The sequence below is a fragment of the Momordica charantia genome, assembly GCF_013281855.1.
Source record: "Momordica charantia cultivar OHB3-1 chromosome 11 unlocalized genomic scaffold, Mcharantia_2.0 BLBB01000011.1, whole genome shotgun sequence".
In the NCBI taxonomy this organism is placed as follows: Eukaryota; Viridiplantae; Streptophyta; class Magnoliopsida; order Cucurbitales; family Cucurbitaceae; genus Momordica; species Momordica charantia.
The window spans coordinates 9,494,078-9,508,030 of NW_028275159.1; the positions used below are offsets into that span (position 1 = coordinate 9,494,078).

At 30.4% G+C, this 13,953-nt stretch overlaps 1 protein-coding gene across 5 annotated transcripts; it reads left to right on the top strand.

Moving 5' to 3' along the window:
• The first annotated feature begins 2,094 nt into the window (after nucleotides 1–2,094).
• On the top strand, nucleotides 2,095–8,555 carry LOC111010329 (Sec14p-like phosphatidylinositol transfer family protein). Of its 5 annotated transcripts, none has more exons than XM_088119748.1 (17): nucleotides 2,096–2,448; nucleotides 2,804–2,927; nucleotides 3,007–3,253; nucleotides 3,446–3,549; nucleotides 3,763–4,057; nucleotides 4,170–4,269; nucleotides 4,498–4,764; nucleotides 5,302–5,379; nucleotides 5,454–5,558; nucleotides 5,637–5,686; nucleotides 5,764–5,863; nucleotides 6,025–6,123; nucleotides 6,219–6,332; nucleotides 6,431–6,593; nucleotides 6,719–7,104; nucleotides 7,207–7,281; nucleotides 7,925–8,555. In XM_088119748.1, the coding sequence occupies exons 4-17, from the start codon at nucleotides 3,543–3,545 to the stop codon at nucleotides 7,943–7,945; spliced, it is 1,860 nt and encodes a 619-aa protein (XP_087975874.1). In that variant the 5' UTR covers nucleotides 2,096–2,448; nucleotides 2,804–2,927; nucleotides 3,007–3,253; nucleotides 3,446–3,542; the 3' UTR covers nucleotides 7,946–8,555. The 5 variants fall into 5 exon arrangements, with proteins under 5 accessions (XP_087975876.1, XP_087975874.1, XP_087975873.1 ...); XM_088119747.1 differs by having other exon boundaries at nucleotides 2,804–2,907; XM_088119749.1 differs by lacking the exon at nucleotides 3,007–3,253 and having other exon boundaries at nucleotides 2,804–2,907.
• Nucleotides 8,556–13,953: the final 5,398 nt, after the last annotated feature.

A 13,953-nucleotide genomic window follows, 5' to 3' on the forward strand; every position in this document is an offset into this window, starting at 1 on the left:
AGGGTGGAGATCGAACTCACGACTTCTTGATCGAAGATAGATATTGCCTTAATCAGTTGTGCTATGCTCATGTTAGCATTTCTAATGAATCTAAATACATGTGACTATTATGAATAAAAATAATATTAAGATATAAGTCAAATATTTTAACTCATAAATTTCACCTTGATAAAATTAAGGGTCAGTGGCTTTACTTTCAACGTTATTTTATTTTGGTCCCTATACTCTCAAAACATCTATTTTGGCCACTTTTAGTTTTTGTCCATTTTAACTATTGTAGTTTTGAAATGTCTATTTTGATTATTGTACTTTCAAAAAGTGAGTGTTTTAGTTCATTAAATTTTTTAATCGCATTTTTAGTATAATAGTACACTTAATAAAATTCTTGAAATATAGTCCTAATTTTACACTAAAGAAATTATGCTAAAAGTTTGTAAAAAAATTAAAATAATAATTTTAAAATTACAATAACCAAAATAAATTGAGTGGAAAAAGTAGAAAAATCAAAATATTGAAAAGTTAAAAATTTATCAAAATAAAATTGACTTTTTTTTTTTTGTCAACAATTGTAAAATAATTGGAATAATGAGTGGGTACCAAAATTGGGAGGGATGGGGGTTCTGAAATTAGAACCTGGGATTAATAACGTCACGGGCATTAATTAAAGCTCTATAGCATTTATTATTATTATATTAATGGCGAGGACAAGCCGAACTCCTCGCCGAGTTGGCGTTAAGTTTCACCCCATTTTTCACTTAATTAAAAACGCAACTCTCCAAGAAAAGAAAAAAAAAAGTTTATTTTCCAAAAGTCAAATACCATTCTCGCGAGTTACGAGATATATACCACATGGTAACCGAATCCATCGGTTGAACCTTTACGCATCTATTTTTTCTTCTGTATATTAAGTTTTTGAATTAAGAAAATAATAAAATTCATGGACTAAATCATTACTTTAATCTAACATTCATTTTTTTTAGATTAAAAAACACATTTGGTTCATATGTTTTTGTTAAAGAAATTATTTAGTCTATGTATCATTAAATTGGTAACAATGTAGTTATTGAATAACAATTTAATTCATATAATCTAAAATTGGTTTAAAAAAAAGTTTTACTATAAAAAATCTCATAAGATGAAGTGTCCATTTTTATAATACAACAATTTAGTTTTTGTAATTTATAGACATATTTAAGAAACTTAATTGGTTCATTGGTCAAAAAGACTAAATCGTTACAAAATTTAAGCTAATAGCTAAATTGTTATAAATTTGAAAATATAGAGACTAAATCGTTTGAAACTAAAATTAAACTAAATTGCTACTTTAATAATAATAATATATATATATAGATCAAAATGACTGATTTATTTATTTATTAAATGATGAATAGAAAATTACTAAATATAAAAAACATATATATAGTTTAGGTACTGAAATAAAAATTTTAAAAATTTAGATTCCAAAACAATACTTAAACCAATACTATTGTCCATTTAAACATAGTTCAATAGATCAAATACCTTTTATCAGCTCAAACGTGGATGATTTTCAAATTTTGACTTAAATTTTAAAATTGTAATTAAAAGGCAGATAAAATACCTAAGCAAAACTAGTGTTAACAAGTTTAATTTTAAAAAAATAAAAAACTAAAATTAACAAATAAAAATCTAAACCGTTGTCAATTTTAGAGGAGGAGAGAAAATAAGATGAAGGGTTTTATCTTGATAACTCGATAAGCTATATAATTCCTAATCATAATTTAAATAGAAAATCTAATCCAAATAGCAGAATTAAATTAAAATACACGATCTAATCTTTAAAATAAGCTAACATTATTATTATATCTCACATTTACATTTATTGTAAATAAAATTGTATATTAGAAAGAAAAAAAAAAGTAGGCATATTAGAGAGCTGGTGGAACCTTCAGGATTTCCAATGTAAGCAAAGTTTTATTGAGTCCACGTGGCCTAAGAGCCACGGCGCGGGGGTCTCTCGAAGCAAAGGAATCAAATAAAAAAAATATAAAAACAAAAACTAAAATAAAATTGGGTATTTATTTTATTTTCTTAATTTCCAAATAAAACCATAACCAAACCGAAGAAGGAAGAGAGAGAAAGAGGGGTGAGCCGCGCAGTTTCAACTCACACAACTCGTACCATTTTTAACCAACGAAATCCAGATCTTCCTCTTTCTTCTTCCTTCTCCGATTCTTCTTCTACTTCACCCTTCAGATTTTCTCCAGAGAGAACCAAAATTTTCCCTCTCACTTTCTCGAGAAAATTCCTCACCACAGTCTCCCTATACCTCTGCTCCCAAATTTATATATATTCCGTTTCATCGTCGTCATCGTCGGTTTGACAGATTCTCCTTGTCTTGATCGATGTCTCTGGCTCGTCCTCTTCTGAGACTACCGTCTGCGCCTCTGCTTAGGGTTTGCTCTCGAGGTATGTTCCGTTGCAGGTTTCTGGCTTTGTGCTTCTCTAAGTCAGCTGTGTATATCGTATCCTCTGTTTTTTTGCTGTTTCGTTTTACTGTTTGATGTGGATTTGATTCGAGATCCGAGTGTTGAGCACCGGCATTGTCGAGATTCGATGAGTTTGTGGCTCTCCTTGTGCGTTTTGGTTTCAGTGTGCCGGGAGTTGAGTTGATGGTTGTTGTGAAGAGATTCTCTTCATTGCTCTCACTGTTTTTAATGTGTGTTCCGGAAATTTCGGTTGGAGTAGGAGTTTAATGGACATTTTCTGATTAAGCCTTGGATTTCCTTTTTTGTTGGTTGCTCATCCGTTTTTTGCTGTGTAGAGGAAGATGGTGGTTCTTCTCTCTCTTTCTTTTTTCATTCCCGAAAATAAGAAAAGTGAGCTGCTGGAAGGTCGGAAATCTTTTACGATTTGACATCGATGGAGGTCTGTGGAAAAAAAATCAGGTTTCGGGAGTTGTTTTCTGTTTGGATCTGTCTTTATTGATAGTTTCTAAGCCCACTGACTTCCTTCGCTCACTTGAAGTGATCAGAGGAGCCGCATATTCTCACGAATGTTTGTAGAGGCTCGAGGAAGACTGCGGAAAACTAAATCTCATATTCGTTAGTATCGTAAATCGCGGGCACGTTGCCTCGGAACGTTTTCATCAAATGGAAGTTGATTCTCCTCTTTCTTGCTCTTTGATCTTTTGAAAATATTGGCCAAAGAGTTTCCAAATCTTGAATCTGTTCCCTGACGCCCTTGAACCGATCGCTTCTTGACTTTTGACGAAGTAGGAGGGATTCGGAATAGTAATTTTGCGTGCTGAATTTTGTTTGCTATTTCCATTTATTCAGCCAGAAAAGGAATCTGAATGCTTCATGCCTACGAAAGACTTCAATTTCTATGCTTCAGTTACGCGCATTCAAATAATTGACATGGCAGCTTCCATCTAATGTTTTCTTGTTTGTTCCTGCAACTGTAGGTTGACGTGCCTGTGCGGATTTTTTCCATTGGGTTTGGCGTTGTCCTCTGGAAGTTCAAAACCATTTACCTTTCACACTCATCATCTCTCAATTGAAATGTTAGGTATGCTTTGTAGATTATTGGCGTGAAAAAAAAAAAATAAAACTTGAACGATGCTCTGCATCTAATGTATGAACATGAGTTTTGAGGTGCTAAAATGTTGGGACAATTTTTAATGGATGGACCGATTTATTTTCCAAATTCTTCTAGTGATTCTACTATTTGTATTTAGTTAGAAATATTTCTAACGCCTTTTCCTTACTTTTTCCTTTGAAGGCTTTGAAGGCCCTGGAACTAGTGATGAAATTAGAGAGAGTTTTGAAAATTCTGAAGATGAGAGACGGCTGTTCAAAATTGGGAACCTCAAGAAAAAGGCAATAAATGCTTCAAATAAATTCACTCACTCTCTCAAGAAGAGAGGAAAGAGAAAAATTGACTACAGGGTTCCTTCAGTATCCATAGAGGATGTACGAGATGCGAAAGAGGAAAGTGCTGTCCTTGAATTGCGTCAAAAACTTCGTGAGAGGAATTTGCTACCTTTTAGGCTTGATGATTATCATACTTTACTGAGGTCTGTAGTGTACAATTTATGGAATCATTCTGCTTCATAAAACTAAATACTGTTAAGTTCATACATAGTAGCCAATATAAGTATCCTCATTCTATTTGTTATTTTTCTGTAGATTTTTGAAAGCTAGAGAATTTAACTTGGAAAAGACAATCCGAATGTGGGAAGAAATGCTTAATTGGAGAAAGGAATATGGAACTGATACTATTCTAGAGGTAATGTATGGATACATCCCAGTAATCCTCTAAAGCGATCTTCTGTTCTGCCTTGATGAGAGTTATTTTTCTTGTTACCATATTACCATCATCTTTATCATTTGCATCCGCAATGAATAATAAGTGTCCAGTCATGAAAATGCATAATGTAGTTGGATAATTTGTCATATCGTCATATACCAGTTTTTAAGCTTTAATATGTATATTATTGAAATGATTCAATTGTAGGACTTCGAATTTGAAGAGCTTGAAGAGGTATTGCAGTATTATCCTCAGGGATATCATGGAGTTGATAAAGAAGGCAGGCCAGTTTACATAGAGAGGCTTGGAAAAGCCCATCCAAGTAGGCTCATGAATATCACCACAATAGATAGATACTTAAAGTACCATGTGCAAGAATTTGAAAGGGCACTGCATGAAAAGTTTCCTGCCTGTACAATTGCGTCTAAGAGGCGAATCTGTTCAACAACGACAATATTGGATGTGCAGGGCTTGGTACGATGAAAACAGTCTTGAAAGTTTTTTTCTATTCAGTTTGCTTGAAATATAGTAGTAAACACAACCACACTATTGTCCCAACTAATGATGAAAATATTAGTTCCATATTGGGAGCTCAAATTTTATAGAACCATCAATAATTGTATTCATAGCTTGATTGAAAGAATATATAAACTTTTTTTGGGTTGACATTTTGATATGAAAATTTGAAAATTATGGATGCTATCTGATTGTTTGGGTAAATTACTTAACTTAAAGATGTTATGAATATGATGTTAATAGTATTATCAACTATGACATGAAATCCATTTATTTTTCACAACATTGGTATCTTAAATACAAAAATATTATTTACAAGTAGTGAATTGGATTCCGTTTGGGTGTTATAGATCAGGTTCAATTATTTTGCACCTCACTGATTTGTATGAATTATTCTATCACGCACAATCTTTTTGTAGAAGGATGGACAATGTGAAATGATTACCGTTCAATTTATTAAAATTTCATTTTTCTGGTACTAATACTTGATTTCAGGGCATGAAAAATTTCTCCCGCACTGCTGCAAATCTCTTAGCTGCCATGACAAAGATAGACAATAGTTATTATCCTGAGGTAATCAATTCCTCCAAACATAATTGATCTTTTCTCTGGTGCTTCTCTCATTCCTTTTTCTCTTATATCTGCAGACATTGCATCGAATGTATATCGTCAATGCTGGTTCTGGTTTTAAAAAGATGCTCTGGCCTGCTGCTCAAAAATTTCTTGATATGAAAACTGTTGCCAAGATTCAGGTATAGATGTGGCATATAAAAGTTACATGCACTTTCCCTTTCTTATGCTTTAGCTGATTCTCTATTTCAAATTTGCAGGTTCTTGAACCCAAATCTCTTGGAAAGCTACTTGAAGTCATTGACTCAGAGTATGCCCACTTACAACCTCTGTATTGGAATATGTTCTTATCTTTTATTCACTTTGCTAAGCTGCTTGTTATTTCAGTCAGTTGCCAGATTTCTTGGGTGGCTCGTGTACATGTAGTGTTGAAGGAGGGTGCCTTAGATCTAATAAAGGTCCCTGGAATGATCCTGAGATTATGAAGGTGATTTTTCACCATGGTCCAAATGTAGTCTATGTTATGTAGTTTCAATTCATCTCTTCTCCCATTTCATTCTATCAATGAAATTGTTTCCTTTCCAAAAAAAAAAATGTAGTTTCAATTCATCAGCACATATAAATTAACCTAGTATTGTGTTTTTCTAGGTTGTGCATAATGCAGGAGCCACTTTTGTTAGGCAATTCACAAGAGTGCCCAAGAATGATGGTAAATTTCACTCGCGAGCTCAAATACCTTCACTGAAGGTAAGTGTTGGTCTGATCAGAAGCAGTACAAGTATTGCATATTTCATTCTGTAATTATGATGTGTAATCATATGGATATTTATCTCTTCTATTAGGGAAGAAGTAGTGATACATCATTAGCAGACTCAGGATCAGATATCGATGACCCGTACTCCCCGCTGGAGCGAGCTAGCTCTATGGTTCCTTGTCTGGCTCCAGTTCACGAAGAAGTGAGTCTTAAAGAACGTAGCACATGAATTGTGAAATTGTGTTGTAGATGCATGAAAAAAATGTCAGCAAAATTACATAAAATTTTTATTTTTTGCAGCTAAGAGCAGCAGATCCTAATGCTTACTACAGTTGTGATGATGACTTTCTACCTGCAAGGACAGTAAATGGAAGTGACCAAAGAGTTAGAGGTTCTCATGGTCCATCTCTTGAAATAATGGATAAAGGGAATTTCTCTAGCAAAGTGACATCAAACGTAGAAGGTGCTTAATGTAAATTATTATATTTCTCTTTCTAATTACCCTTAGAAAGTTTTCAATTTTTAGTCGGTCAGAGTTTTCTTTTCCTTTTCATAGTTTTTTTTTTTCTCGAATTCACCCTTTTTTAGGAACTATAACCAATGAGCATGGAACTCTCAAGCAAAAACTTGAGAAAAGAAACCTTCCTTCTATAGGAAGAGTTCTCATATCATTCTGGGTCAGATTGGCAGCACTTATTCGTAGTCTACAATTTCAGTTTTGGAAAAGGCAGAACAATAATATATATCCTTCTAACACCGAAGAACACTGTACAAATAACAACACTGCTGCAATTCAAGAGGCGAACGAAGAAGATTGCGTCGGTCCCTGTTTACAGCGTCTCGAGAGGCTAGAAAAAGTCTTTGTAGAGCTGAGCAACAAGCCTGCTAAAATCCCTTTGGAGAAAGAGCATTTGCTTACTGAATCTTTGGACAGGATCAAGTCAGTTGAATTTGACCTGGAAAAAACTAAAAGAGTAAGCTTTTATTTGTGTGTTCTATTAGTTGAATATGAGCATTCTTCTTATAATTACAATGATTCTTGTAGAATAGCCTTTACATCTATGTTGTTGCTTCAGGCTCTTCACGCTACTGTTGTAAAGCAACTTGAGATAGGCGAGCTGCTGGAGAAATTACGGGAGTCCCAATGTCAAGTAAGCAGCTTTTGAGATCATAGGGCGCATCATTTTTGCTTTTTGTTTTTAACTTTTGAAAGTGATTTTTATTTACTACTTTTTTAGAAACACTTTTGAAATATTTGTCAACTTTTGAAAAATAAAAAAAGGGTAGCTTTCAAAAATCTGTTTTTCTTTTAAAATTTGACCAAGGATTTTGAAAAACTAAACAAAAACAAAATATAATCGTTGGACAACTGTGATAAAATCTTCAACTATGATAATTCCAACTTGGAAATTTTCAGAGGCCTTAATTGAATTGGGTCCTACAGTAGACTTCTCTTTTCTTTTTCTCCTTTTCCTTTTGGAGAATGTCCTACAGCAGACAAATTCAGACATATATATTTAATTAAAAATCATGGTCTATATTTTAAAACTTTCTATAGAGTGATTTCAACCAATTAAAAAGAAACCTCAGAGTAGCTGTGAGAAATTATAGAAACATATAAAAAGCAGCAATTGAAGTGCTTTTGGATGAAATATTTAATTAGTTTTCTTCCTTGAAAACAAATAAAAAGTATTTAAAAAAGTGGTTGACTCAAAAGCACTTTTTGAAGTTATCCAACCAAAAACACTGTTGGAAAATCTAACCCCAGTATGACATGTGATATAATACTTGCAGCAGAGAAGATTTTTGTGTTAGATTGCGAAGATCAGAGAAAAATGGCTACAAAAGAGTAGCCTTTGAAATGAGAAGAAAGACAAGCACGCGGAATGGACAAAAACCGATGGACATTGGCTGGCGGCCATGGCAGAGAGAGAGAGAGAGGAATAGGGCAAAGCAAAGAACACATCGTACATTTTCCTTCCCTTTTTTGGTTGGACTTGGATCACCTCTGTCTTCTTCTTCTTTCTTTTTGCTTTTTCATTTTCTTCATTATATATATATATAAATTAAAAATATATATATATATATAATTTTTGAGGGTTTTATATAGACAAGGCTGACAAAATGGTATACAAAAGGAAAGGCTGGGTAATGTTTCCTGTAGAGACTACAGGCTTGGAGAGGAGGGGGGTCAAAAGCAGGAGCAGCAGCAGCAGCAGCAGTTTCAATTCACCTCCAAATCACATGCTTCTTCCAACTTCCAAGTAAATTTCTAATGTTTTGATTTCTCTGTGTATTTCTTAAATGTATGGTGATGTAGTAGTAGTAGTAGAGTTGGAATAGAATAGACAGATACTTCTAAAATCCATGAGATCCCAATCACTCTCTTGTATATCGCTAATCAAACTGTGCATTTTTGGGTTCATTCCTCATTCTGTTTCAATTTTAAGATGATACTTCCTTTTTTTTTTTGGATTGGATCAAAGTTTAATAGGGTTTCTTATATGTGTAGATTGATAAACTAGTGAGGGATCAAATAGTAAATTTTTATACAATAAGAATTTAACACTTAATTTTGATGAGACTTTTCACGGTAGTAATTGGATTCTTACAATTTTTATACTATGGGGGACTAAATTGTTAGATGTTAAAGCTGTATAATTAGATTGGTATAAATTTAAAAGTATACTGAGATTAAATTGTTACAACCTAAAGTTCAAGCATTAGGTAGATATATAATTTGAGGAGCTAAAACTAAATCGTTAATAACTATATGTTTATTGCAATATTGAGAAGACTTGTTAAAACTTAAGCAAGCAAATCTCGATTTCAAATATTTGTCACATTTAATAAAGTTCCTTCTATGAACCATGCTTGAAATTAAAGAGGGAGAATAATCGATAATTATTTCATTAAAGGAGATGCCAACCAAATCTTAGCTCTCTCTAGCTCCTCTAGAATAAATGATACTTAAATATGACCTGTGACAAGAATGGTTTCTTACCCAACTAAAATTAGGTAATATTAATTGGCACTAATGTAACTAATTTTGTAACTTGTTAGAATCCTTCTCACGTGTCTTCTTCAAATTCGAATAATCGATCTAATTGGTGGAAAAACTTATGGAAGATTAGTCTCTAATAAGATCAAAATTTTCACTCCATAAACTTTCTCTACTATATCCCATCAACTTCTCAAAATCTTAAAACGAACAGCATTACCATAAATGATTGTTTTTTGCTTAGCGAGAAGAAACCAAAATTCATGCTCTATTGTTTTTATTTTCAGTGAAAACAGAAAATATAACCAGTGTTCAAAATGTCAATATCGATGAAAATGTCGAGGTTTCGATTTTACGGACATGTCGATGTCGATGGATATTTCGGGAAAAATAATGGAAATAGTGGAAATTGATGGAAATTTTTTGAATTAACAAATATAACTTGAATCGTAATTAGCCTATAATTGATCACCTTTAACCATTAAAGGTAAGAATATGACCATTTTACTTGGAAATTATAAACTTTAATTGTAAACTTTTGACTACGAATTACTGAATTGAATAAGATATGGAATATTTATATAGATACCCACACATGTACAAATATTAAAAATAGAATGATATGTTTGAAAATTTTGTAATTAAATTTAAAAAGAAAAATTGAAAAAAAAATCAACCAAAATAAAAATATTTAAAATAGTAAAAATTGAAATAAATGTATAATTTAAATAGTAATAATAATAAAATAAAAAAAATTGAAAAGAAAGGCAGGCAGCGTCCCAACAATCCCACGTCGAGAAGGGATGGGGGGAGGGGAGCGCCTCGTACAAAAGGCGCTCCCTCCCAATTTTTCTCTTCTCATCCGACTGGTGTTGGGCTCACTTATGTGGGCCGGATGATTGATTTAAAGAGAATTGCTAGGTCCGTTTATTTGGCATGGTGATACAGTTAATTTTTTTTTTTTTTTTTTACGATATTCGATAAATATTGTCGAAATGTCGATATATTCACGACATTTTTGACGATATTTTAATATATCGTTGATAAAGGGAGCAAATGATTTTTTCCCCTTTAAGTCGATGTCGAGTCCTTCGACATGTCGACATATTGGTCAACGTGTCGAACGATATTTTGAACACTGAATACAACTCTATTTTTCATTGAATTGTTTGTTTGAATTTTTTTTTAGATCACCGACCAAGCGGACTCTTGTTTTGACCAGATAAGCTATATTAACCTCAACTCAATATATAGGTTAAAAACACATTTGGTCCTTGTACTTTGACTATAGTAATGATTTGGTCTCCAAATTTTAGTTTGTAACGATTTAGTTCCTGTATTTTCATTAAAGTAACAACTTAGTTCCTAAACTTTAGTTTGTAACGATTTAGTTTCCATAGTTTAAATTTTGTAACAATTTATTCCTTATTGTGAAAAATCTTAATAAAAATTAAGTATCAAATTTTATCATATAACAATTTAATCTTTCTAATTTATAAACATATTTGGTCCCTCATTGGTTTATCAATCGATATATATATATAATAAACTTAACAAAAAAAAATCATGATAATGACCAAATCGTTACAAACTTTAAATTACAATGACTAAATTATTACATATTAAAGTTCGAGGATTAATTTGTTACGAATTTTGGAGTACATGGACTAAAACATTACAAATTAAAGTTAAGAGACTAAATCATTGCTTTAACGAAAGTATAAGGAACAAAAGTGTTTTTAAGAATGAACCAAAATCGTCGAAACTGTTAATTATTTATTACTATTTAAATTATACAAAAGAAATAATAAATAAATATGTTGGTTAAGTTTGAACTCTTAAATAAGCCTTCTAATTTTTAAAAATTTCTAAAAGATTTCAAAATTTTTAATATTGTGTCAGAGTTTTAAGCGTGTCAAATTTTTTTTTTGAGGTCATTGAACTCTAAAAAATATTTGATAAGTATAATAATTATTCTAATAATTACATATCTAATTTAGTAAAAAAAAAAAAAAAGCATATGCAGATATATGTTTCATCCTTATTTGAGTAATAGTAATAAGATTTTTTTATATAGAATAGTTAGAAATTATAGAAAAAGATACCATTTGTTTGATGAGAAATAGAAAGAAAATATCTAAAATTCAAGATTTGAAGGAAGCTCAAGCAGTTATTTCGCACTTACCTATTTGTTTAAAAATATTGCATCTCATGATGACTCCTAAGATAAGTGATAAAAGAATGCTAGGTATATAAAATGATGTTTAATCTCTCGCTTGATTTGATCGTTAATCTTTTAAAATTCTCAATATTCTTGATTTATTAACATTTTAGACATCAAAAGGAAAAAAAAACGAATTTGTGAACTGATTGGTCAAAATTTTGTTGATGGATATGTTGAATTTTATGTGTCAAATAAGTATGTTAACGTGTCTAAATATGTTAATAAAATAATAATTTAATCGTTTATAAACTTTTTATTAACAAATTATTTATGGAGTGACCTAATTGAAATTTTTCGGTATATTAAAGTGAAAATTAAAAATTTTAAATGGTTGAAGACCAATTTGAATATGAATTATAATCCATATATATGATACTAAATCCAATTGATTTTTAAAAAAAGGATTGTTAATTCTTTTAACTTAAAATCTTAAAAGGTTTCAAAAATAGACCTTAAGAATCTAGATACAATACAACATTAAGAATTTAAAAACTTAGTTGACACTTAAAAGTGACTTATTAAATAAAAATTTATAAATTCGAGATTTAAATACTATTTTGGTCACGTACTTTTGCCTTTTGTTTATTTTGATTCTTAAACTTTGATAATGATCTCTATATTTTCAAAATATATGTTTTGGTCCCGTATTTTTAAAGAGTGACCATTTGGTCCCTTCAATTTGTTTGTTTATATCATTTTTCCTTCACAATAATAGCATGACATTTTATCCACTAAATTTCTTGACGTATAATCATAAATTTGTATTAAAAGATTTTTATTGGGTATATAATTTAGGGGCAGTTACAAATATGACAAACAAATTTAGCATCTACATTTTAGTTTTGTAAATATAGCAAAATTTTTAGGAAAAAACAGAGGCCCAATAATAAAATGTCAAATTTACCCTCGTAGCACTGATATAACACTGATATAACACTGATATATATCTGATATATATTTGATATACCTCGGATCTACTACTGATATACAACTTATATATTACTAATATAACTATGATATCCACTGATATAACTTCTTACATGATTATATTATTTACTATTTATTGATTTATCACTGATATATGTGTGATATATAATTGATATGCTTTTGATATACCACTGATATAATACTAATATACAATTGATTTACTTCTGGTATAACTATGATATCTATTTATATAACTTCTAATATGGTTTACTACTAATATAAGATATTATACGATTATATGACTTACCATTGATTTACCACGATGATATAACACTTACTTGAAATATTTCCAGATTATTACTTGTGACAGTGTGCACTTGCACTTACCCTCATGCTATTAAGTAGATGTGCAACACTTATATATCTGTGATATATACTTGATACGCCTCTAATTTACCACTGATATAACTATGATATCTATTAATATAACTTCTTATATGATTATATGATTTATCACTAATATAACATAGATACATCTGTGATATATATTTAATATGCCTCTAATTTACCATTGATATACCTTTGATATAACTATGCTATTTACTGATATACTTGTGCTATCTATGTATTGATATAAATCTAATATATCCATTAATTTTTTCAAATGAAAATAATGGTGTAAACAAATCAAATAAAATCTAAAAATATTGCATAAAAGATTGATAGGGACAACGAACATCCAAAAAAACAAGTTAAAAAGTCTAATATACTTTATAAACTTAAACAATTGATATCTTGTATATTTAGTATCTAATTAATATTAATATAGATTAAATAGTTGATATAGCAATCAAAATTATTGATAATATTTGTATATCAATCAACAAATCAGTGATAAACTAAAATTTAAACAACTGATATACCAATGAAAATTAAACATTTGACATGCCTTACATTTAGTATACCAGTTACAAATATATTTAGCATACCACTGATATACATTTGATGTACATCGAATGTACATTAGAAATACATCGGATGTATATCAGTTACAAATATATTTAGTATATCATAAATTAGAAGTACAATAAATGTATATTAGATGTATAATACTACATCTCATGTATATCAGAGATATATCAGGTGAATATCAAATATACATAAGATGTATATCAGAAGTTATAATGTAAAATTGAAATAATAAAAATTTCAAAAATAAAAATTCAAATATTTTGTTATATTTACAAAAATACAAAAGAGGTTGACATTTTTGTAAATAGGTTTAAAAATTTAGTTATTCAATACAATTTTTCTATAATTTATGTTAAAGTTTTGCAAAATAGAGATAAAAAAAACTTCTCTTTTTTAAAAGTAAGGACCAAAACCAAACTAGACGTAGTATAAAAATTAAAATGAATAAGAATAAATACAAATAACAAAATAAACGAAAATAATACAGTCAACAAAATAAAATTAAAATTAAAATCCAGAAATAAATTTAATTCCGTTCTATTAGGTTCGGTTCGGTTGGGCCGACAGAAACCCAGTTTCCGCGTTTAGCTGTATCCCATTCCAATCCACCGCTGCCGTAAAATAAAATAAATAAATAATAATAATATCCTTCTGTTTATTAATTATTTCTCCACTTTCAGACGTGGGAGCTGAAAATAA